At 31.4% G+C, this 27422-nt stretch overlaps 3 protein-coding genes across 3 annotated transcripts; 2 read left to right on the forward strand and 1 right to left on the reverse strand.

Annotated features, from left to right (window-relative positions):
- Positions 1-328: 328 nt before the first annotated feature.
- LOC7483512 (putative MO25-like protein At5g47540) lies at positions 329-1439 on the forward strand. The gene is given in 7 exon segments (XM_052451453.1): positions 329-396; positions 472-529; positions 598-1209; positions 1211-1258; positions 1260-1322; positions 1325-1390; positions 1392-1439. Coding segments are annotated over 7 exon segments (963 nt in total).
- A 4367-nt stretch (positions 1440-5806) lies between these two features.
- Positions 5807-8221, reverse strand: LOC7483510 (trihelix transcription factor ENAP2). The gene is made up of 2 exons (XM_024597894.2): positions 7863-8221; positions 5807-7751 (listed from the first exon to the last, which is right to left on the reverse strand). Exon 2 carries the CDS (start codon positions 7225-7227, stop codon positions 5980-5982), a length of 1248 nt encoding a protein of 415 aa, XP_024453662.2. The 5' UTR covers positions 7228-7751; positions 7863-8221; the 3' UTR covers positions 5807-5979.
- Positions 8222-22403: 14182 nt separating this feature from the next.
- On the forward strand, positions 22404-24774 carry LOC7478387 (uncharacterized). The gene is made up of 3 exons (XM_002304148.4): positions 22404-22985; positions 23188-23411; positions 24384-24774. The coding sequence occupies exons 1-3, from the start codon at positions 22762-22764 to the stop codon at positions 24389-24391; spliced, it is 456 nt and encodes a 151-aa protein (XP_002304184.2). The 5' UTR covers positions 22404-22761; the 3' UTR covers positions 24392-24774.
- The last annotated feature ends 2648 nt before the right edge of the window (positions 24775-27422 follow it).

Below are 27422 nucleotides of genomic sequence, written 5' to 3' on the forward strand. Positions count from 1 at the left end.
AGAGTTTTTGGAGCTTGAGGAATTTAGCTCTGATACATATTGAAATCAAAGATCAAGAAGCTTAAGAGCACAGGTTTGTGACAAAGAAAAAGGCAGCCTAGATTGGACGCAGACCGCCTAGTTCATTTCATTGATTGCTCACCGACTCAAGTGAACTATTTGTTCGTTTTATATACAGCAAGATGAACTTAGAAAACAGGAGTTGCTCAAATACTAGGTGCATGTTCTAAAGAGACAGGATGTCCATATATAGTGGACTTTATTGATGACGAACTTACTTCTAGAGGGCATGTCTGAAATCTTTGACTAGCTCATTAGTGGGAATGGTATGGCATTTGTAGCTGTGGTTCTTTCTACCGCTGATCTCTTTCGCATGGATCTCAAGAAAACCCTCAGGTTGCTGTGCCAAATGGGTGCTTTCCACATTCAATTGAATGAGACATAAGGTCCATGGTTGCATTCCACATTCAGTTCGGTCTCTCATCTCCTTTGTAAAAGGGAGTCGGTGAAGCAGTCCGCATGGAATTTGGTCTCTCTCGTCCACCATATAAAAGACTCAGATTGTTGGAGAAACTCACCGTCTTTTGTTGATATTAGGGATTTGTTCAAATATTTTTTTAAACCAAAACTCAGACTACACCTGCCGAAATAGTTCGAGAAACTCAGTGTCTTTTGTGTTATATTTAATCCTCTGGTTCTTATGATCTAAAACAAGAAGAGAAGAAGAAGGCAGATCTAAAACAAGAAGAGAAGAAGGCAGCGATGGCTAAACATATCAGGGCTTTAAAGTCAATTGTTGATGACAATGATGAGTCTTATGCAGTCCAAAAAGCCTTCGCACAATTGACAGAGGAGTTCTTCAGAGAGAACACACTTCTTCTCATCGTTTGTCTTCTGAAATTGACCTTGGAGGTCCAAAGAGATGCCACTCAAGTTGTTGCAAATCTACGAAGGCAGAAAGTTCAGTTGCGATTGATTGCCTCAGAATACTTGCAGAAAAACACCGATGTTTTAGATCTTTTGGTAGCAGGTTGTGGAAACATAGACATGGCTAACCATTACGGTGAAATGATGATAGCGTGTTTGCGTCACCAGAGTGCTGCAAGATATGTTCTAGAATCACCAGTACATCTGAAGAAGTTCTTTGATTATATACAGCTTCTGAATTCCGACGTTGCGGCAGATGATGCCTTAACTCTTAAGGAACTAATTGACAAGGCATACTGAATTTCTGTCTAACAACTATGAATGGTTTTTTGGCAGATTTGAATTCGAAGTTGCTAGAATCAACCGACTATCTTACAAGAAGAAAAGCTATCAATTAGCCGCTGGACACATACTTTTGGATCACTCAAACTCAGTTGTGATGGCACGATACGTGAGTTCGAGGAATTAATAATTCGAGGATTATTATGAATCTCCTGAGGGATTCAAAATAAACATATTAATCACATATAATACACTAACCAACAATATAATTAAAATACTTAAAGTAAAGAAATAAGAAAAAGAAAATTGTAAACTTGGTTTTTAATATAATTCAACAAGCCTCCATCCACATTTAAAATATCATCCGTGCTTGAGTATTGTACTATTTTACTAATTCAAGTAAAAGATACAATGTCCTTTATAAATTCATACCAAGCAATTACACCACTTGAAGATAGAATCTTTAAAAAATTTTTCTTTGTGACAAAACTTCACCAATGATTATCTAAACTCTCAAATGTTTACAATTATTATTTGTTTACAACAAGATTCACTCTCTTAAAAGGTAGATTATACAATTGAAAACTATAATCTTTGTAGCTCACTCAATAGCATCTAGGATGATTAAAGGTGTGTAAGTGTAATGAGTTTGAGATTTTATACTCTTGAGCTAGAATATAAAGATTTAATTTAGCACAATTTACAGTATGTTAGGATTGATGATTTCTAATTGATTTTTCTTTTGGAATAGCTTCTATAACATGTATGTTTAGAATCTCACTTTAATTTTGCATAAAACATGTGTGTGTGTGTGTGTGTGTGTGTGTGGTGTTTCCAATAGAAACTAGTCGTTTATATCTGTTGGAATGTCTCTAATGGCTAAAGCAGTCGATCAGTTTAAATGACCATATCATTCAGTCGACTGGTTCCTGTAAAATTTTTAGGTGTTTATGACGGATGAACAACGGTCAACCGATTCACTTGGTATGCCCAAGCGGTTGATCGATTCAGCTTAAAAACTAGTTTTGATAATTTCAAACCTAATAAAACTTGAACCGATTAAATGTATATCAATCCTATTTATGCATGCAATGTGAAGTGTGTGAGGTCATTTTAATTTGCTATTGAATAAGATATAAAGATTTAACAATAAGCATTAAAATGAATCCTTAAAAACTAAGTATTTACTTGCTTTGCATCTTAGACTTGTTGATGGATTTCTTCATTCAATTCCTTATTCTTGTTAATATGATCTTTATATAGACATGTTTAAACTTAATCTCATCCAAACATATTATTAGTCTATTTTCATTTAATTGTTATCATCAAAATACATAAAATATTAATATGTAACCTGAAGGTCAACAAGTTCATCATAGTTATCTAAGTTCGTCTTTATAAATACGCAATTTTTGGAGAGACAGGTGCCTAATCCATTTCCAAAGTGGATAATCTCACATATAGTGGGGATAATATTCAATTTTAGAAGCTCATATCGTTATTAATCTCATCTCATATCGGTGCCTTTTTTGTTAAAGAGTATGTGAGTGAGGTTCAAAGAAATATAGATAGTGATGGCCACTCTATGGCTAGGACTTATCGGTGCTCTACTTTTAAAAATTTTGATACCACGTCTAGAGCATCTAGTTTAAGAATGTTTTTCATGGCGGGAGTGACTCCTATGTAGGGCTAGAGTATGTCTGTTCTTGTGCCTACTTTTCTGCATATTCATTATATTATGTTTTTTTAGAAAATTAAAGTTTTCTACATGCACTTAGGCGCATATAATGGAGATATTGTTATGTCATCTTTTAAGAGAGTGGTAAAGTTCAAAGATGTTCTTGAGGCTAGAACAATTTTAGCGAGCACTTTCATTTGATGGATGATTTGTTAAAGATTTGAAGGAGTTTATGCATCTATGGTAAAAAGGTCATTCACTTTTCTTATTTTGGCACTTATAAATTGTCAATCATAGAAAGAACTAGGAAAGGAAAGGAATTGAGTTGGCTTTTGTTCAAGTTTCCGTAAACAGTTCCATTAACGAAGTCGAAAAACTTCAAATTGAACCTGGGCCTTTTTATGACTGGTGCAATATGCTTTAGAGAAAAAAACTTTAGTTGAGTTGGGCTTGTGGATCATGAACCCCTATAAAAACAAGTCCCCTATCAGATAAGGGACCTTCTAAGTTGTCAATCATGGAAAGAACTAGGAAAGAAAGGGAACTGAATTGGTTTTTGTTCAAGTTTTCATAGATAGTTCCACTAACAAATTCGAAAAACTTCAAATTGAACACGGGTCTTTCCATGACTTATGCAATATGCTTTGGTGAAAAGAACTTTAGTTAGGTTGAGTTTGTAAATCACAAACTCCTGCAAAACAAATCTCATATCAAGATAGGGGACCTTCTCATGTCTAAGTTAATATGAACGTGCAAGAGAAAAATAACTTGTAACAGAGAATGAGAGTGTAGAAGAATATATGTTATGATTGTTTTGTGTATTTTTCATGTATTATTTACCTAGTGACTTAAGGTATTTATGCACATTAATTCATATGGAACTACCTCGTGGTGAGTGGAGTCGTAAACATACCATGCAAGAGTAATCATAGAGACTAAATATCTTTGTCGCCCAAGTAACCTGTAAAATGATTTATTCATGTAGATGTCGTCGCACTATCAATTTATGAGATAAGACTTTCAGGTATGTCTCGTATTGATAATTTATACGGTCGCAATGATAGCTTGTAAAACGAAGAATCAAGTAGTTGCCGTGAAAAATGAAGAATAGTAGCAGGTGGTTACAGTGGCTTGAGCATGCTTAAACATTATTTGGTGTACCATTATTTCTTTCTCTTTCATTTTCCTTTTTTTCCTCTCTCTAATTTGGCTAAATTAGAGACTAAATTGAAGGGTTGTTGAAGAATTAGGGACTAAAAAGGAAAAGAAAAAAAAAAAAAGGAAATTGTATAGCGCTTGAACGAGGTTGTCATCTTGTGTACAGCGCATGTGGAGTTGTGTGCCCTTTTATTAAAGTTTTTTTTAGCATCGTTAGCTTTATCTTGTTAAAAAAGAAAAAAATCTACTTGTCCAGTATATGTCAAATTGTCAATGACAAAGCTAAGGTTGCACTTCGGTGGTCTGTCCTTCAAATCTACTTCTTCCTTTTTCTCTTTTCCCCTGCCCAGATAGCTTGTCCTTTATTTTTATTGTTGGTTGTTTGGGCCATGTGGCCCAACTAGGCCCCTTTTCTCTTGTATGGTCCTCCGGCCGATCAAACCTTCTATCTTTTTTTCTTGTTTTTTGTGGTTGCTGGCTAATACAACAGCTTTCTGATCAAGCTCTTTTTTTCAATTTTTTTTCTTTTTCCCTTCTTTTTTAATTATAGTTTTAAAATCCGGCCCGGTTTAAAAAGTCAATCCTGGACCCAGCCGATCCGGGACTGAAACCGGGCCGGATTGAAAAAAAATAAAGAAAAAACCCGGTGTGACCCGTTTGACCCGGCAGGTTGACCCAGTGACCCGGTTGACCCGATCAAAAACTCGGTTGCAACCCGTTAATTTTTGTTTTTTTTTTACTAAAATAACATCATTTTAATTTAAAAAAAATTAAACCGGGCAACCCGATAACTCGGTCAAAATTTAAAATCCAAACCGGCCACCAGGCCGGATCTAAAATCTAAGCTCCTAACCTTTTAGTTTGGCCTCGTCACAAAGGAAGCAAAAATATTTGAGATACAACTTCAGAACCTGCCAACGCCAATTTTTCAAACGACGTCAAGCCGGCAAGGAAAAAATGTAGTTATGGAAGTATTTTACGTCTTGATTCAACAGTCAATCTACCGTGAATCTGGAACCAACTTTGGATGTTAATAACCTGAAAGATCCAGAGCAATTCTTCTCGGTTTTTGAAAGGCTTGGAGATGAGTTGCTCTGTTTTTTTATGAATATATTTTATAAAAATATTTGAAAAATAATTGCTATTACAGTTTTAATTATTTTAATAATAGCTTAGGAAGTACTGACTGTTGTATAGAATAAAGAATAAAAGATGATGCCAATTAGAATGCCGAAGTTGCCAGTGGTGAGGTCCCTCAGGTTTCAGTAGAACCAATGGACTTTGGTCAAGTACTTTATAAGATTTTTTATTTTTTAACTCGAAAATTGCGTGGGGTAAGCAACGGCTAAACAATCTTAAATTTTGCTCACTATTATAATTTCTTCTGCATTTTCAGCCAACAACGTCGCGCTTGTGCTCTAGTAGCATAATTCCCGAGACAAGGCAATAAGATCCATTTATAAATGACCTTCGATGCCATTCTTAAATCCTCTACAAAGAACATAAGTTTCACAGACGAAAGAACTAGCCAACCGATCCTTATCAGGGTACATAACAAGGCAGATTTAGGATGCTGAAATTTATTATGTCTTCTGCACCTGCATGCAAACAAACTTGCTGAATTTATTTTCTGGCAATGTCAGTCAATCAAGGGTGCTTTCAGTACCAACAAACCACAAGAAGAAGAAAACGAACAAAGAAGACACGATATCATCCACCACAAGCAGATATTGAACAAAGAAAACACGATAACCACAACAGTCAGGTGTAATCATCTTCTTTACCCATTTATTTTATTAAAACTAATACAATAAGCTATTCAGTAGCGTTTACAACATGGGAAAGAACATGAAAAGGCCCCCAGTATTGCACAGCTAGGAGCAGAAAGCAAACTAATTAAATGTTACACAGGATCAGAGACAGATTTATACACGTTAAGCACTATTGGCCGACATGGTGTCCTCATCTTCACTGTCTTGATGAATTTTGGCTATCTCTGCCTTTGCTCTCTCAATAATTTGCCTCTTTTCCATTTCCAAATCCCTCTGAAAATCCATCTTCATCTTCTCTAGTTCCAACATCTGCTGCCTTTTACTACTCTCAATCTTCTCATAGATCTCACTAAATTTCTGAATAGAATCTGCAAGCAAACCAAAAGAGGACTGCTCATTGCAGTTTCTTGACTCTCTTCCAAGCCTTCTCTTCTTGGGTGGGAGCCCATCCGAATCATCGTCATCATGTGCTGATTCTGAATTCCCTGGACTATCCCGCATCCCATCCAATCCGTTGGCATGGTTTGAATATGCTTTCGAGTTCATGAAAACATACTCTCCTGAGTCCAGCCCACAGGAGAGTCCACCTTGCTGAGCCGATGTCGACATTAGAATATCCAACTTCTTGAAATAAACCCATTTGCTAGCACCACCGCCTGCCTCTGCTAACTTAATCTTCTCGACCTTGTACTTCTTTTTCAATGTATCCAAACGATTCCTACATTGTGTATCTGTCCTCTCAATCTTTGATTTCTCTGACACCTTCTCTGCAACTTCTTGCCATTCGTCAGATCGAAGACTCTTCTTCCCACGTTGCAAGAACTTATCACCCCAAGCATCTAGCAAAACGAATGTTTCACGCTCAGTCCAGTCTGTAAGCGGATTGCGTCCACCAACTGATGGTTTTGGCCCTGCTGGAACTGCAACATGAGGTGCTGGAACACGAGGAGCAAATTCATAACTTGAAACTAAACTCTTTAGCTTTTGCTTTTTTGGATGCCTTTCGATATCGCCATCATCATCGTCATCGTCTATCCTCATATTATACTTTTCATTATCATCCTCATCCTCGTCTATCCTCCTATTGTACTTTTGATTATCATCCTCATCCTCCTCATCATCAACACCCTCCTCCTCCTCCTCCTCCTCCTCCTCATCCACATCTTTTCCCTCATAATGGATGCCATTTTTCTGATTATTCTCCCCATCTTCCACTCCTAATTCATGTTCATCTTCTTCTTCTTCTTCATCAGAGTCCTCATCTTCATCAATGGAATATTGATCATCAACTTCCCTAAGATACATAGCATTGCCCGCGAGAAGTTTGTGACGATTAGAACCATAACTCTTCTGGTTGTTCTCCCCGTATGGATTTGGTGGGTACCTTGCATCATCTTCAGTATCATCCATTTTTAAAGCACACTCTAAACTCAACAATAAGAAAATCTAAATGGTAACCACAAGTAGCTCTCGAGACTAACTCCAAATCACTGATTTCATCCAATCAAATACTCAAAACAACTCACACCATAATTTTTTCCACCCAGATCACTGTCTCAACCCCAAATTCAAATTCCATTATTTTTTAAGAAATCAATAATTGATTCAGCATCACAAACACCATGAGTGTCACCTATCAAATCACCTTCCAAGATTTCATAATTTAACCAAATCAAGTTCCAAACAGAACAAACCTCACAAAATATTGCTGAAAAGTAATCTCATTTATCACACTTCTAAATGAACATATACACCAAGAATGTATCGCAAAATTCCAGAAAAAAAAAATTCAATTTTTTTTCTTTCTCGAGATCATTAACTACTCCATCAAATCCAAATCTACCAAAACAACCAAGTATCAAACTTCCTATTTCAAAACACTTCAATTAGGAGCTCTAAATTTACCAGACCCGCTTTCACAAACAATCAAAACTCTAAGACAAGCAAAACCCATGATTCAGTATTATCAATAATAAACTCAAGAATGAAAAATTCTAAAGTCAAATCATAACTGAAGTTAAATGAAAACCAAGATCGGTTCTTACCTCACGAAAAAAAAATCAATTTAAAAATGGTGTGAACTGTAAATGAAGCTTCCAAGAAGGCCAAGACTTGGATGTTTCAAAGAAACTTAAACAATACGCAAATCAAAGGTGTGAAGGTAAAGAGAGAGACTTGAGGGCGATAATAAAAGTATCCCTTAATGGGGAGATAAAAAGAGAGTGGCCGCTAACATACGCCTTGTGACCTTGTCCTTGCTTTCAGATGTGATTTTGATGGAGTTTTTTGGTAATACTGAATTGATTGGTTGGTCACATCGTTTGTGAACCCGGCCGATCTTACTGTTCAACCTGTTGACTGGACTTGACTTGGATAGGGTTTTATATCGAGAGAATTAACTTTCTCAAACATTATTCACGCACCGAGTTAACTTGTGACTCAGCACCCATTTGACTTTAAAAATAAAATCTAAAACTACGTAGTTTTAATGTTTGAAAAAAATCTTGGAAGACCCGCGTTATTCTTCGTGACCTCGGGTTGGGTCATGGAAAGGGCTAGGGTTTATAACTATGTGATGATGAATGAGTTGTAACCTGCAAAACAAAATTCCATGTGTGTTTTAGGAAAATCTATGATGCTCAAGTTAGTTTATAATTTAAGAGGAAAGATGAATATGTTGGAGCTGTAAGCAAAAATAGGAGTTTGTGTCTAGTAGGGAGGTGGGTGATATGTAATTGTGGAGAAAGAGTATTTTCACACCTTAGCCACTAAGATACCACATATTTACCTTTTAAAAAAAAAAATTGGTAGCTAATCTAATAAAATATAGTTATAAATAGATAAAGGAATTAGTAGGCATTGTTTGGGCTCAACCTAGACGATGTTGGTGCCATATTGTTTGGGCCTGGCCCAAACAATATGAGGTTATGTTGTTTGGGCAAGCCTAAAAGATATGGATATACACACAACTATGCTTTGACAAACTATTTATTAGCAATATTTATTATAATAAAAATAATAATATTTTTAATATTAATAATAATATTAAACTTGCATAATCTAAGTTTAAGTGAGTCTGGTTGCAACGTCAAGCTCAAGAGCGTTGACTCTGGTTGCAATACCAAACTCAAGAGCCTTGGATGTGGGTCTGGCTGCAAAGTCATGTTATGAAAGTGTGATAACTAAATAGAAAAAAAAATTAATATTAAGAATGAAATTAAAAAAAAGATTAATTGAAAAGAAAAAAACAAAGCAAAGCATTATTTCAATGAATAGTGTTTTGCGAGGAGGGGCACAATAAAATCCTCTCATGAGATCACGATAATCTAATGAAAAGTTAACAAAACAAATCATGAAGTTTAATTCTCAATCAAATCGATATTAAAAGATAAAATTGAAAGAAAAAAACTAATTAAAAAAAAAAGAAAAGAAATCTGAATCAACTAGGTTAACCCATCAAACCAGGTTAATTCGTTAAACTTAGGATCTGTGTCATGTGAGTGTGATAACTAAATAGAAAAAAAATTAATGTTAACGAACTAAATTAAAAAAATCAAAGAAAAAAGCAAAAAAAAAAAAAAACACCTATAACTAAAAGCATAAGCCTTTTCACTATGGATTTGCACAATGCAAATACAGTGAAAAAAAAAAAGAAAAAAGCAAAAAAAAATCATATAACTAATAATATTTTTTTAAAATTTATTAATTATTATATTAGCAATATTCATTATAATACAAATAATAATATTTATAATGTTAATAATAATATTAAATTTGCACGATCCAAATTTAAGTGGGTCTGGCTGTAACACCAGGTTCAAGAGCCTTGAGTCTGGCTGCAACACTAGATCCAAGAGCCTTGAAAATGGGTTTAACTACAAGGTCGTGTCATGAAAGTGTGATAACTAAATAGAAAAAAATTTAATATTAAAAAATAAAAAAACCAAAGCAAAGAACTATTCCAATGAATAGTGCTTTGCGAGGAGGGATAAAGTAAAATCCCCTCATGAGATCACGATAATTTAATGAAACGTAAACAAAAAAAATCATGAACTTTAATTCTCAATTAAATCGATATTAAAAGATGAAATTTGAAGAAAAAAACTAATTAAAAAAAATCTGAATCAACTGGGTTAACCCGTCAAACCTGGAATCTGTGTCATGTGAGTGTGATAACTAAATAGAAAAAAATTTAATGTTAACAAACTAAATAAAAAAAATTAATTAAAAATACAAAGAAAAAACTAAAAAAATAAATATTTATAACTAAAAATATCAACCTTTTCACCGTGAATTGCACACAATAAAAAACTGATCTACTTTAATTATAAGCAATTCTTAATGTTAATGATGGCCCGGACTAAATTTTTTTTCCTATATTTTAAGCAATTCTTTGAAAAAAAACACTCACAAACAAACAAATTGAGAATTCTTATGAAAATTTTGTTAAAAATGCCGTATAATCGAATCAGTCAAACATGTTTGAATAGTATATATGAAGAGAATGTAAGTGGCAAGAATGCATCCTTTTTATACTGTTGATATGTACTTCGGCACCTATGGATTTACTATGCTAATTTTTAAATTAAGAAACCGATTAACCCATGGTTTACATATTAGTTCACCAACTCAACCTTTATTTCATTCTCTGCTTATTTTAGATTTCATATTTAAAACTCGAAATTATAACTTTATTTCTTATAATGGACTATAATTTAGACCATACTTATTAAACCCGGCCCGGGGGTTGACCCAGTCAAGGAGCCGGGTCCCAGGTTTTATGGGTCAACCCGGGTTAACCCAGGTCAACCCGGGTTAACCCAGGTCAACCCGGGTTAACCCAGGTCAACCCGGAAATTCACTCCTTTTTCTTTCTTTTGAAAGCTGTTGACAAGAGCTTCAACACCTAAGAAAATTAATATTCTCACAACTTTGTAATTTACCTTCTCTTTCCAGTAAAACATGTTTCCATATTTCCCTACCAAATGGCTCCAAAAGCTATAGGGAATGCCCCACATTGCAATTTAATATATTTCCTAGTCAACTAAAACTTTTGAAGGAAAAGCACACAAAACCTAAACTTTTCCCTATCTTTACCAAATAAAACAATAAGTCGCCGCTCCCCCTGGCTTTAGATTTTCTCTCCCAAAACCAGCCAAAGCTTTCCTTTTTGCTTGGCCAAAGTAGCTGCCATGCACGACTGACTATCGAAAATTGAAAGATAAAAGAAATTATCTTCCCTTCTTTCTTCACTCTCGTTCTAGAAGGCATTCCGTCAAGCAGCATGGGATGAAGACCCAGGCCACAACTTCCCTCATCCCTCTCTCAGTCATCCCCTGGTTTTTTGGCCACAACTAGAGAGCCCCTCCTTCTTCTTCCCCAGCCGCCTCCGTCTCTTGGCCAAACCAGAGCCGCCGCCCACTGACACAGGAGACCAACCCGATTAGCCTCTCCTTCGACCAGCCTCCAACGACAGTGTCCCTCACTTTCATTTCCTCTCTTCTGCTGCTAACAACAACTCATTGTAGAGAAGATGATGAAATAAGTCCCTCACACTCCTTTCCTCTCTTCTACTGCTAACAACAACTCATTGTAGAGAAGATAATGAAATAAGAAGGGAGGCCGAGGGACAGAAACCACATTTGAAAAGGGAAAAAAAACACCGGGTCTCATCCGGGTTCGCCTAGGTCATGGGTCGACCCGCCGGGTCGACTGGGTTTTGTCGGGTTGTTGCGTCATCCGGTCATTCTCGAACCGGTCTAGGTCCCAGGTCAACCCGCCAGGCCGGTTCGGGTTTAATAACTATGGTTTAGATGATAATTTTGACGTGGAATGTTTAACAAATATATTTATAGACAAAAACTGATAAGTGTAATATATATATATAAAACTCGAGACAAGTCAACCGAGCTTTCTAATAAAAATAAGTAAAAATTTTAATTTAGATGTTGGATAGGGTTGACACTTTGCAAATATGTTTTATAAGTCCAATTCCTTTAAGCTCAACGCTAATAGTAGTCAAGATCGTTTTAATGACCAATTTAGATTCGAAAAAATGTTATTTTAAATTTTTATTTATTTTCCTTGTTATTAAAGGATTTTATTTATTTTATTTTCATATATTTTAATATTTTTGTATGTTATTGTCATTAGAAGTATTAACATTAAGAATTTTCTCTATAGTTTAGCTATCATTTTAAGATTTTTAAATCTTGATTTTTTTTTCATTTTCATTATAAGTTCCATAAATTTTATACCTCTATTAACTATGGATTGTAACAAATACAATAAATAAAAATAGAAGTACTAAAAATATTTTCTTGTGGAATATAATATTTTTAAATAAAATTAACAGACAAAATTAAAAAGAGAATTTTCTTTTCTTGTGCTATCTCTAAATATATATATATATATATAGGGCTGTTCTTTTTTTCAAGGCAGGCACACCTGGGCTATCCTTTTTTATATATATGGTCAAGCATACCTAGTTTTCTATCTAGCCTAATGATCCTTATCACATTAGGAATTATATTCCTGATTTATTTTCTATAAGGTTATTCTAATCTCATGATCCAAATCACAAGTTTAACAGGTTAACTAAAGTTGATTCTAATTATTATTTTAGTCCTTTTTAAAAATAAATTTGTTTTTAATTTCATCCTTTAATATTAGATTAATTGGAAATTACGCTTCATAATTTGTTTCAATTTGCTCTTTATATGAATATTTCAACCTCAAGACCCGGGTCACGAGTTTGGTAGGTTAACCAGGGTCGCTGGTTTGATATGTTAACCTGAATTGATTCGGGTTGTTTTTTTAGTTGCTTTCTATAAAATTATCTCCGTTTCATAACCCGGGTCACTTGTTTGACCTAGGTTGAATTAGGTTTTTTTTGTCATTTTTTAATTAATTTTTCTCAATTTCATCATTCAATATTGGGTTTATTAGGAATTTAGTTTCATAATTTGTTTTGATTCTCTATCTATGGGAGTATCTCGGTTTTATGACCCGACTTGCAGGTTTGGTAGATTAACCTAGGTTACTCGGTTCGTTTTTTTAATTGAATTTTAATTTTATCTTTTATCATTAGGTTAATTGGAAATCATACTTTATAATTTGTTTTAATTTGCTTTTTGTGATGTTATTATTCTTATGACCATGGTTGCGAATTTGACAGGTTAACCTGTATTGACCTGAGTTGATCTATTGTGTTGTCATCTCAATATTTTTGAAAAAATATTTCTATGAATATTTTTAGGCCATGTTTGTTTCCTGGAAAGTGGTTTCCGGGAAACCACTTTCTAAACTTTCATGTGTTTGTTTGCCATTAGAAAAGTTGGTAAATGAAATACACTTTCTAGTCAAAGGAAAATTTGGCTTGGTTTTCAGGAAAGTGTTTTCCTGAAAAATTTGAGCGGAAAACACTTTCCGAAAATTGTGAAAAATTTAGAAATGTCATATTATTTGCTGATTATATCAAATTTGGTCCTCAAACTTTTGATTGCTATATATATTTTGTTTTGAATATTTATTTTTCAATTTCATCTCTTAAAATTTAATTTTTATATTAACTTTGGTGCTCATTTTTATAATTGTTATTTGCTTTTCCCTTATCATTTTCTTATTGAAATTTTTTATCTATCAAATTTGGTTCTCATTCTTTTGATTGTTACTTATTTTATTTGAAATAATTTATGAAATGTTAATTATTATTATTTTAATTTCTTCATCTTTCATTTTTATTTTATTTTTTAGATTTGATTTATATTATTTTGATTATTATTTATTTTATTTGAGATAATTTATGAAATTATATTTTTTTTCAATTTCATTCTCATTCAACTTTTTAATTTGTAAGATTTGTTCCTCATTATTTTAATAAACTTGAGAAAATAAAACATTAATAAGTTATTTTTCAGCTCATTTTCCATGACATAACCAAACACTGAAAAGTGTTTTCCAACTTATTTTCCATCACACTACCAAACATTGAAAAATAATTCACTTTTCCATAATTCACTTTCCAAAAAGAAACCACTTTCCAGCAAACAAACAGGACCTTAGTCAAATTATATTTTTACAAATCGTTTAGATTGTTTTTAAATTCATCAAAATCATATGGAAACAATTTTTATGATTAAAAAAATATTAATAACACTTGAATATTTTTTATATTATCAAAAAAAAAAAAAACTAAACAATGATATAGTTTTGTTACTATATAATAAGGTCGTTTACCGTCATCACACCAAGTTTCGAATGTACTAAATCGAGGTTTTCAAAAAAAACATTTGAAGACTTCATGATCATTACGAACCGGCTGCATCACCTTCACAATCTCCTATGGAAACTCCTTAAAGATGCGTCTATCTTATAGGTTTCTCATATAGTTTTTTTTTTTTTTTTTTTTGCCAGCCAACAGTACATGACAGTAAATTGTGTAATGAAATATAAATTCCATTAACCAAAATAGTATTCTTATTTCGGTGAAAATTGTTCATATTCATTTGTACCACTCGTCAAGCATGACCTATCAACTAAAATGGTTTGTTAATCACATTTTTCATGCCTTGATGGATGCCTTAGTGGATGATTAGAAGGGTGGTAGTTGTTATTTTTTTAAATATTTTTCACTTGAAAATATATTATAATAATATTTTTTTTATTTTAAAAAAATTATTTTTGACATCAGTATATCAAAATGATCTGAAAACACTAAAAACAATTAATTTGAAGCAAAGAAATAAATAAATAAAAATCAATTTTTTTCAAAAATTCTTTTAAAATACAAAAACAAACGAGTTGTTAACTAAATCCAATCAATCAACTTTGGCTAAGATATGGAAAAACCTTATTTGAATAAAAAAACTATTTTTTAAAATAATAATAATAAAGGGCATGCAAAATATTATTATGATTTTAATGCCATCAAATTACATTCTTTTAAATAATTTTATTTGTTATAATTATATAAAAAAATTTTTGAGGAAAATGAATAGTAACAATCATTGTTCATGCATACTCGTTTCTCTATGGACTATACTGTTTATTTTTATACTATTTTTTTTCATTTTAATCATCAAACTTTATTTCTTTGCAATCTCATCCTTCTAGTTATATTTGCATAATTTGATGTTTTGAGATTTCTTGGACTTTGAATGTTCTTGCATATGCAAAGTGTTAAGGAATCTTCCAATGACAAATTAAAGATCAATTTTGCAAAATAGAACTTTAGGCTGTGGTTAAAAAAATTAAAAGAAGAAGAACCAAATATATATTTATATATATAAAAAAAGAAATTCCTTTTCATTTTGAATTGGAAAACTTTACTTTGGTCTCTAAATTTCCAACTTGTGTATTATTTGGTTTCTATTGTTTTAACATTTAACGTTTCAACTCTAAACTTTATTTTTATTTTTTCACATTTCAGCACTTGAATGTTGTTAGAAAATAGAGAAAGTGACCGGAAAAGGTTAAGTAGAGAGAAAGTATTTTACCAATCACATTCCATGCATAGAAGAGGATGATTTTGACTTTAATATGTTCGTCTTTATGAGAAGAGTTCAATGGAGATAGTGAGCTCTTTAATTATATTGAAAAAAGTATATCGAAGTTCACAAAGATTTTTTTTGTTAAGTTTTTTTTTCCAAGTGATTATAGGGTGTTTTTGAAATTAAAGATGAGTTTATTAATGTTTCTAGAATGTTTTTTAGGTGTTTTCATTTGAAAACAAGTTGAAAGATAGGTTATTAAAATCTCAAAACTTGGACTTTGATTTTTTGATAATAAGAGGTTATTGAAAATTATCTAGTGGATGATAGGATGTTTTCCATAACAGACAACAAGTCATTAGTTAAATAAAAAAAATGGAGCAAAAGATGTGTTGTTTACTCTTTCAAAAATTAATAAACCAAATATGCAGTTTGGATTTTAGCCTCTCTATTATTATTTTTTATTTTTTAAAATACTAATTAATATTTTTAATTTTTTTTTTAATTTCATAATACTTCAAAGAGGTTATGATAACTCATATTTAAAATTGTTTTTCTAATATTTTATATAAATGATATATTTGTTTTTTTAAAAAAAAAAAATTGTTCTTAGCAACCAATTAACCTCCAAGATAAAATACAAAATATAAAAAGGATAGTTGGAGTAAAATATTTGCATGTGTATCTATCTTTTATTTTTACTAAAAGAATCAGCTTCTCATTTTAGTATTTAATTAGCATTGACAACTCATTTTTAATTTGTCATTTAATATATATTTTTTAAGATTTATTTTATCAAATGTAAACACTATTTTTTTTATTTGTTAATTTTAAAAAAACTTATGATATTTAAACCGTTAGACTCGGTATTCAAGCAAATGTGCAATATGTCATCGTTTAACAACATTAACCAATTCATTTTTACAACTAAATTTTTCTCTAACCTCCAACTCAAAACCTCCTAGAATACATCTATGACTTAGTGTCTAATCATTAGAAACAACAAAACTAGACCTAAAAGCATCCATAAATTCAGGAATATGAGGTATGATTTCATCATTAACATCATTATCTCCATCATTCACCATTACATTCAGATCTAATGTATCATCATCCCCATTGTCAATAGGCTCAGAATAGTTAAATCTATGTTGATCAGCAAATGAATTGTCGAACATAATATCATTTATCCTTTGCAGCAAATCAACTGACAATAAAACTATTTTTACCTCTACTAATTAAATTTGAAGGCCCGTTAAAAGTTAGGACACACATTTTGGTTGACTACTTATATACAATATATCATGTTCAAACCATTTTGGATGAAAGAGTCAATCATTGTCTTAAAACTATCATTACACATAATTGATACAAGATAATAATGATGTTCACCAATCTAACACCTCCAAGTTATTTCAACATCAATATCATTATAATTTCACTCAAGTCCATGACAAATGGTTTGTTTCATTTTTGCATATGACAAACATAAATTATCATTTAACAACAAATTGCTCTCATCATTGTATGTTATACTATAGGTCATATCAAGAATAATAGTGTCATCGTAATGATATAACATAAATATGTTATAAGACATTCTATTAAAAAGAGAAAATTAAATTTCGACTAATTGGATGTAATTGTAACTAAATTGCATTATCCTAACACTAATTGACAAAATTCATATCAAACACAATCAAATTTTCAAAGTTTAATGTTAAAGTAAATTCACAATAAATTAAACATAATTCATGATACATATTTTTATTGATATTTTAATGCTCAATTGCATTAAATCAAACACGAATTAATAGCAAATTACTATAATTCAAAAATAATACCAAATGCATCAGCTTATCAACAATCAACAAAACATTTAATTCATCATAATTTTACCACAATCATGCTCTCGTCCATGAAATCATTAAGCATATTTAATTATATTATTAGTTGATTCCAACAATACACATAAAATCTATAATTCGACAACTTAACATCAATTAAACGCAACACATAATTATTAAAATAATTATTTCATAATTAATTTAACTTATTTTTATATTCAACTATATCAAATCAACTCTAATTGATTATATTCTTAACTAATTTCACATTAATTCAACAAATCATAAATTCATCATAAACTCTAAATTCAACCTAAAAAATTATTTCATTTCAACCAAACAAAATATAAATTTATAGCAATGTAGTATGTTTACCTTACTTATAGAGTTAGAAAAAAAGGTGGGGTGGCTGCGGCGGCGGCGGCAACAGTGATAATAAATTGATCGGTCAATTTTGCACCCACAAACATCTAGGATGCTTACAAACCTCTAATGGGTTTGATTTCTAGTTATTTTAAGGGTTAAATAAAGGTGTTTGGTGGGTTTTGTAGAGAGCAAATGAGGGCATCAGTTGGTTTAGGAGAGAGAGGCTGGGTTGTGCATCTGTTCTATGTTATTCGATCTAGATTTAAATTTTAATTAATGTCATGCTTCAAAAACGCGATATCTTAAGTTGTCGCGATTCTGAAGCACGACAATATCAAAATATGTTATTTTATCAAATCCTTTTCAAATGGTGCTATTCCACCAAATTTTAATATTTACTATGCTACTTTTACAACAACAAAAAAAAAACTTATAACATTTAGGAAATTCTTGTTCCTAGTCTTTGATTAATTTGTCAAATGTCCATTAGATTTAGACAAAATGTTGAGTGTTGCAAAATTGTTAATAATAAATAAATATCTAAGCAATAAGCTGATTTTGTTTATAAAAAATAAAAGATTGATGTATATTCAAATATTAATTTCATATTACATGTTTTTTTTTTTAGGTTAATTAAATAAATTATAATGATCAATTAATATTTTTTTAAGTAAACTAAATAATTTTAAAAAATAAGCAAGAGTATATTAATTACTAATTAAATTTTAAAAAATTAAAAAAAAATTAAGAAAAAATGGCCAAACATTACTAGGTCTGGCAAGTTAGGCCAATACGCCAAACCTGTACGGAAAAGTTAGGCCAGTATGCTTGGCTTTTTTATTTTTTTTATGTTCGCTCTTTTTTTATATTTATTTTGATAGATGACACTTCATCTGACTTGGTAGAAGACATGTTGTCATTTTCTGCATTTTTTCGATCACTTTGGTGACCTGAAATCAAGGTTCAAGTATGTGAACTCTAAAAATTTATTTTCAACTTGTTTTCGTCCAAAAATATTTAGAAACCTCAATAAACATATTTTGAAACCTAAAACATTCTCTAAATCAGTTTTAATATTCAAAATTGTACCAAATAAAAGACAAATTAATGGGTCTCAATCTAATTTTTCCAACATGTTTAAAGGGCGAAACCACTTTCATTAAATTTCTCTCTCTAAGATGAACTCATAACACCAATTTCAACTATTTTGATGACTAAGATGTGTTAGCCGACTACTTTCTCTCTCCTTACTATTTTTTATTACTTTCTCTCTCATTCCTTGATTTTAGAAATTGAAACGTAATAAAAATAAAATTTTGGATTGAAACATAAAGATCTAAAGTAATAAGGACAAACATGTATAATTCAAAACTTTATGGATGAAAATTGATTTTTTTTTCACACTTTTTGTAAAAACATCTCTGTTTTTATTAGTATCAATTTTGATCATTGTTTTTTCAATTACTTTTTTTACAAAAAAGTTAAAATGTATTATATGAAGTAAATCTTTAGTTTAATATGAAAATATTCCAGTTAAATTGTATTAAATTGTACCTTGAATCAGTGTGGTTTATTAATGAATCTTGTAGATTTAATTCATCATTTGAAATTTTCTAGAAAGAATCTTTTAGTAAGATGTTTGCATTATCATTTGAAATTACTTTGTTAAAATCCTTAATTATAGCTTCATAAGAAAAACTAATGTCATAACTAATTAATTTCTTGATTTGATTAAAAAAATATTTGCAGTATATGGCCTATTTAAATAAATCCTCCCACGGTTTTCATTAGCGGTTCCAATTAAGGAAAGACTGGAAAAAAAGTTCTCTCTTCAATACATCAATTGAGAAAAAAAGAAATTTAAAGGATCGTTTGGTGCCATTTTCGTTTTTTATTTTTTGTTTTAGTTTTCAGATTTGTTGTTTTTATTTTCAATTTTCAAAAATAAAAAACTTGTTTGGTTGGGTAGTTTTTTTTTAGTTTTATTTTAAAAAAAATTCCCTTAATCTTAGTGGGATATTTAAATTAGTATGATGTTGTACAAAATTAAAAGATAATAACCATATACTCAATCTTAATGTATCCTCAATGTAACTAGCCTTAACTAGGACACCTTAAACCTAGTTTTCATTGGACTCAAAGCACCTTAGATAAAATTTCATCCAACCTCTTAGTACCCTTAACTCCGACTCCAACTCAATCCTAGGTTAATTCCTGAAATACATTAATCTTGAAAACCTTAGCTTCGATTCTTGCCCGAACCTTAAGGCAACGCACCCTACACATCCTTTTATTCATATCCGACATCAAACTGACTCTTAAGTGCTTTAAACTCAACTTAAACACAACTTCTAAGTATCACAAATCATATCTCAGCTCAGTGTGTGTTTAGTAATGCGATGTAATATTCTTTTACAAAAATGTTTTTAAATTGAAAATGTATTAAAATGATATTTTTATATTTTTTTTTATTGTTTATATCAACACATTAAAATCATGAAAAAATATTTAAAAATATATCAATTTGATATTTTTTGAAACAAAAAATATTTTAAAAAACAAGTTAAATTACTTTTTACTAGAAGGCATCAACCTTTCACCGTGCGAATCCACAATGAAAGGTTGATTTTACCCTTTGGTGAGCAAAGTAGCATGTCTTGGGTCTAGGGGTATGGTGATAATTTTCATGGGACACCTTGGTCATTACTTTAAAGGAAAGAGTTAGACATTAATTCTGTGTTTTCTTTGATAGTGTGATTACTTAATTGCCCTTGAAAGACAAAAAACAATCACTTGGGACAGGAACTTTTAAGTCTTTGACTTTATTTTTAAACAGGTAAGTTACTTTATTACCCTTGAAAATTAAAAACAATTGTCTTTGACTTAGAAGCTCTTTTGTCATTTACATGTGGTCATTTGGTAGTTATTGGGTGTTCTTGGGGGCAATAGAGTAATTTGATAAATAAGGAAATTAAAAAGAAAAGGAATCAGATGAACAGTGTCAGCCGCCTTTGGACGACGCGTGCGTCGTCGTCTAGTGGCTAAAATCATGATTCCAGGGTGGCTTTTGAACGTCTTAGCGTCTCTTCCATGAATCAGTGATGCGTATAGCACTATAGCAGCCGGTGTGGCTCTTGTGGCCTTCTATTTTATTTTTTTCTTTTTCCCTCTCTCTTACTAGATTTTCGTGCTGTAATTAAAAAAATCAAATCAACCCCTAAAGTTTGTTATACTTAAGATTTCATCTCTATTCTTTTTATTATAATTTTTAAAATTTAGAATACTTTATGAAATTAAGGGGTTTTTTCAATTTCATCCATGTTTTCTTTGTTGTAATTTTTTTAATTTAGAATAGTTTATTAAATTAAGAATTGTTTTCAATTTCATCCATAATTGATATTTTAATATATCATATTTGGTCCATATTCTTTTAATTACTATATTTTTTAATTTTAGATGGTTTTGGCAAAAACAAATTCCAACTTCATCATTATTTGGTTTTTTTCCTATCAAATCTAAATCTTTTTTTATTGTTGTAATTTTTTTAACTTGCAAGATTTTAGATTGATTTTTTTATTATTTTTTTATCTTCCAACATTTAATTAACCGAGTGTTTCGCTTCTTAGTTGAGATCGGGTCTAAATTTAATGGTTTACAGATTTATGAGATTAACCTTGATTTACAAAGTTGACATAGGTTTCTTTAGTTTTTCTTTTACTTTTTTTTTAGATTTTTTTTCCATCCTTTCGCTTTTTTTATTTTTTTATTCACTTTGTATGGTATTTTTTAGTCGTTTTGAAAACAACACTCATTGCCTTGTTTTTTTTTTCTTTTTGTCTTTGTTGAATTTAGCTTTTTTGAAGGAATTTTGTTTTAAAATTGAATTAAATTGATTGATTTTATCCTCCAACATTTAATTTTTTAGGTGTTGAGCTCCTGGGTTAAACTCGGGTCAAGAATTTAACGGATTGCGGATTTAAAAGTTTAACCCGAGTTTACAAGATTCACTCGGGCTTGCTTTTTTTTTTAAGCTTTTTTTTCATATTTCATCCTTTAACATTCTTTTTCACTCTCTTTCTATAGAATTTATCTTTCTTTTTAAACTAACTATAGTTGCCTTGAGTTTTTTTTTTTTTTTTGTTAAATTTCGCTTCTTTAAAAGGAGTTTTATTTTTTAATTGAATTAAATTAATAGATTTCATCTTCTGACATTTGATTTGAGGCAATACCTGAAGAAATTTTTTTTTTTATTAGTTTTTTTTGGAAATTGATATTCTTTGTTTTTTTTTAACCTTTTTTTCCATAAAATTATCATGATATCATGTTTCGGATCATGGATTCAGCAGATTTATCAAGTTTGACTCGGGCCTTTGTTTTACTGCTTTTTAATCTTCTTTTTTTTATCTTGAGTTAATGACCAAAATATATAAATAAAAAAAGAGAAATTCTCCTGGCAGAATAATTTTTTCTCTCCATAATTCAAGTTGTTACATTTCTTACAAATATCTATTTTAATTGCAATAAATATAAAAAAAACTGAGATTAATCTATTTTTTACGTTTTAGTATTTTTTTTCAAGAATTTCTTCAATGTTGGTTTTTTATCCTTAATTAGAGATGGGATGAAATTTACATGTTAGCATTGGAGATAAGTTATAATGTTAGTATTTATTTTTTATTTTAAATTAATATTTTTTATATTTTCATATCTTTTTAATAGATTAATGTTAAAATAATTTTAAAAAATTAAAATAAATTTTATTTTAATATATTTTTAAATAAAAAAATCTTTAAAAAACAATACTTATTCTCAAACACAACCACCGATATCCAATCGTCATCCAACATCTAAATGCGTTGTATCCGATTCTAGCCCTATCAGTAGGCACCTCAGCCCTACAGCGTGTCTCCTCAGCTAACTCTTTAATCATAGCTTAATAATTCAGTTTTGTAAACTTTTTTGAAAACTTGTTGTGGTAAGCTTTTATTTTATTAAAACAGAAAACGAAAACAAATAAGATTGTTCAACTGGATCCGATCTTTCTACTCAAAATCTAAATCTAGGGTTTCAAATTTCGTTTCTTTTTCTCTCAAATTCCTGAAATTCAATCCATAAAAAAAAATTCCAGCAATTGTTCAATCGGATCCGGTCTTTCTACTTGCCAACGTGTGTGTGTGTGTGTGTGTAGTGCTGTTTGAATTTGGGCTTAAAAAAGGAACAGCAGCAGATAAGGAGTCATCATGTTCTATGGTGCATTGGTATGGGATCCATGGCTAATAGTAGCCCAAATTGTCTGCCTTCAGTGCCTTTACTATCTCACCCTTGGTTTCTTTTTATCCCTTCTTGTTGGCACTCGCGTCTCTCACTTGACTCTCGTTTATTTCTTTGATTTCGCCACTATCACTACCTCTACTGTCACCGGCTGCTGTGTCATTGCCTCCCTTCTCCTCACCTCCTTTGCTGGGTAATTCTATTTCCGGGTGTCTTTTTCTTACTATGTTTTCTGTTTTGTTTTATTTGCTAAATTGGGTATTGTTTTTTGACTCTTGATTGTTGTTAGTACTATCCTTTTCTAATCATTATTTAGCTATTTATGGAATGGATGACTGTGTTCTTTAGTTAAACTTGATTTGCTTATTTCTGTGTGTATTTTGTTTTTTATGTAGAGCTGGGTATATGTTGTTTTTTATTGAGAGGGCAAATAAGTGCTTAGATTTTTCGGCAACCCTCTATATCATCCATTTGTTGAAATGCATGATATATGGAGGTTGGCCTTCCTCGATAACATGGTGGGTTGTTAATGGTACTGGATTTGCAGTGATGGCCTTGCTTGGTGAATATTTGTGTATCAAGCGTGAACTCCGGGAGATTCCCACACGATATCGATCCAGTAAGAAATTTCTACACGTGTTAAACTTATTCGTGAAATGTCATTGTGCTTCATTCGTTCTCTAGTTATATAATAGTGGCTGTGCCCTGTTCTGTGTGAGAATGAATTCCTATGGAGAGTGAATAATTTACATCTTGAATTAGTTGGACAGATGTGCTCAATAAATTCGGTTTAAGTTGATTTATTTAGCCAACGTGCTGATGTTATACAGTGCTGTTGTTGTGAAATGTGGATTTGATCTGGCTTGAGTTGGACAGACTACATGCATGTTGTGCCAACTTTTTTAGTTTGTGTTTAGAACTTTTCCCATGCTCTTGGAGCGGTTTGGACTGGAAGGGATGTATTGGGAACTGATTCAGTTTGAAGATTGAATGCGCAAATAAATTGCATGTTGACAAAGCATTGCTATTATTTTAGATATTAACTATTAGCTCTATCCCTTTCCATAATTTATTGGTGTTGATCGTCTCTGTGATATATTTATTGTTTAAGGTGATAGCCTACCTCATTCTTACCATGCAGATGGCTACAAAAGTCATGTGTCATGAAGTAATATCATCCTGAAACTTGCTTCTACCTGAAATTTTAACACGTTCTGATATCTCCTTGTTATTTTACTTGTTTTGATTCTGAATCAACCAATATTAACTGGTGGAGTTTTATTTCCTGTAATATTTCAAATGTTGTGTGAAGGGCAGTACTTGTGAGCAATCTTTACCAATATCGATACTGGATTGGCTTTTGCATTATCATCTTTATAACAGTTTCTTTTTACTGTTATGAGGGAATTAATAACCTTGACCGAGCTATCAACACTTGCATGTCGTTTCACCCTTCTTTTCCACAGTCTGCATTGCTATCCAGTCTAAGAGCTGTTATGCACATCTTATGCAGCGTCTTTCTTTATTATCTTTTTTCATTCTCAAACTATTGTTATATCAGCAACAATAATATCACACTATTTCCCTGCAGATGTTTGACCAGCAAGAGAAGGGAACAGCAAGAGCAATTTTTTTTCTGGGACAACAATGGTGCTTATTTGAAGCTTTCAAGGAGCTTCTGTAACCTGTGTGAATTTTGCAGGATATCAATCTAAACTTTGATGGTGATAGTAAGGGATATTTTTAATCTATAGATTCAGTTAGATTCTGTGCAGGTGGTGATGAAGGAGAATGGCTCAAGAAATTTGAAGATGGCTCTCAAATGATGTGAAGATGGATGAGGAGAGTAGGTAAGTATTGTATCAGGAAACTCTCAATGTACAATTTTAGGTGGTTTTTGGAAGAGTTGATGATTGTTTTCTTCAAATATTTTGTATAATAGTGTCTTATTTTAATATGACAAATGGATGAGTTTCCATGCATGTCCATGAACTAAAAAAATTGTTACAGTGTCTTGAGAATCTTTACTGGCCCACTAAACCAATATTATTTTTCTGGAATTACTCTTATCCTTACGACAGTTTTTCCTTCCAATTCTTTTCTATGATCACATGGTCATTGTTCATCAACCAGACTTAGGTTCCTGTTACCCAAGTGTTTAAGCGCCTGGAGGTATGATTCCATGCAACAGATCCTTTTCTCAAGTAAGCTATTTACAAAAAAAGGTTTGTTTTTGGCTACACAATGCAAAATGCTTGAGCTGGACTTGCTGACTTTGATTCCTAGGTGACCATCTGGCAACATCAGCCTTGGTTTCCTAGGTTGCATGGCTGACCTTCTATTTCGTTGTTTCATTTCCTGTCCGTATCTGCACACTTGCTGTTGCTGTCATGGCATGCACTGTTTCCTTTACTTCAGGTTCATTGGGAAGTGCATTTGATGCACGTGGCCACAACTTTTTCTCAACACTGATAATGATTTTGTCAAGCGAGCAAGCTTGAAACTCATTAATAGCATATTGATTTAACATACAGAAAGAGGGTGCAGTTCCAAACAAGTAGTTTCTCACTCTTCCTGTCTCCGACCTTTTGTTTCTTTTGCTCGGACAACCAAGGTCATAAAACCATTCAAGAGCATTATAAGATTGTGGAATTTTTTTGGTAAATTAAGCTCTACATAAAGCCATAATAACCGGTGTTATTATCATGTAGTTGACAAGTCCCCCAAAATCAGTCTTTTGTTGCATGAGAAGTACAATCTTGAAGCACATGATGATGTCATTTTATCCCTCAGTGCAACATTCAAATTCTCTTGGTTCTGCCCACTGCTAAAATGTGTTTTGTTTAGCTAAAAGCACAGCTCGCTCTCTCTCTCTCTCTGGAAGTGCTTTACGAAGTCTTTGATGCTTTACGCTAGTCAGGAGTTTGTGTGCAAAATAGCATTTAGCGAAGTGGATTAATTCTTGGAGTACCAGCGAAATCTAGCTCTCTTTTGTTCATGAGTTGCAATATATTATCAATTCCTGTGGTAGCAATTAACATTACAGCTGAAAGGTAATTTCCAGAATACTTCTTGTTGATACTGACCTCCGACTGACTGATATGAGTACACGTTAAGAAACAAGGAAGTTGAAAGGTAAATTGAGTAGGCTTTAGCTGATATACAGTTGTTTTTAAGCATTGCTTGGTGGAAAAGTTGCTATCTATATCTAAAGTAGTTGTTTTTTCCCCTTCAATTAAGCCCTAGCATCTGTGAATATAATTTACTCTGCTCTTTTTTATATCCATTTTCAAGTGTTTGTTCCAACTTGGAAATCATGGAAGGAAAGGACTGAACGGTGAAGACTGCTTTCTTTGGTTGATTTCCAACACCACCCTTGTGTACTACTATATCTTGAGCTTTAAGTAAAGGATACCAAGCAAGTTCAATCATTATGATACTGTGAAATAACAATCATCATTATCATTATGATACTATGAAAGTATTTGGGATTGAGGTATGAAAAGATGAGGTTAAGTTTTTTAAAAGGTATAGTCTTTTTAAAATACAAACCTCTATATATATATATATAATGTTTAGGTGCCGCCAACACACATTCTAAAACAAAAAAAAAATCATTGACTCGGGTCATAAACCTCAATTGGGTCAAATAAGGGTTTTTATTTTAATTAGATGATAAAAAAAAAAAAAAGACAACTTATGGATTAAAAAAATAGTGATCATGATAACCTGAAAAAAAAAATACTTTTCTAAAAGATAACAAACGATGTATCTCAGTTTCCAGCTTATTAAATATAAAAAAATAAAATTAGATAAAAAATGATTAAAAAAAACTCGGCTCGAGTTAACTCGAGTTAGCATGACAAACCTACAAGTGGAGCAATAAGAGTTAAGTCAATCAAGTTAACACCCCAAGGTCGTTGCTTGAATATGAGTTCAGAATAACTCGATAGAAAAAAAAATCACAAAGTTTATTTTTTTATATAAAAAAAAAACAATATTGAATGATGAAAGCTAAAAAAAATAAGAAAAAAAGCAAAAACAATATCAATCCACGTTAACTTTTCAAACACGTGACAAGGGTTATTAGACTGAAAGCACCCTATATGAAAAAAAAAACTACGAAACTCAATTCCCAACTAATCAAATAATGAAATTGAAAAAAAGTATCTCAATTATACAAAAAGATCCAAAAAAATAATAATTAAAAAAGTAAGAATCAAAATTGAAATAAAAAAATAAATTTTACTTTTGATTGAAGGGTCAAATTGAAAAGAAAAATTAATTTAACAAAAGAATCAAAAAAACAATCAAAAGAAAAAAGATCAAATTGAAAAAATAACATCACAAATTGAGATTAAATGATGAAATTTAAAATAAGTTGAAATTTTATAAAAAGATTAAGAACAACAATTATAAATCAAGAGAAGAATGATTAAAATTGACATCTCAATAAATAAAATGACAACTTTAAAATTTTGAATGACTAGTGTGATTTTTTAGAGGAGTAAAGGGAAATGTAGAGGGAAAAACCACTATTATCACATTGTTACTCCAACATTGTGACACGCTATTCTAGAAGGAAGAGGATGCCACAACAATTTTAATGATATGACAAAAGTTGGTTTTT

Source organism: Populus trichocarpa, chromosome 3 (genome assembly GCF_000002775.5).
Source record: "Populus trichocarpa isolate Nisqually-1 chromosome 3, P.trichocarpa_v4.1, whole genome shotgun sequence".
Taxonomy (NCBI): Eukaryota; Viridiplantae; Streptophyta; class Magnoliopsida; order Malpighiales; family Salicaceae; genus Populus; species Populus trichocarpa.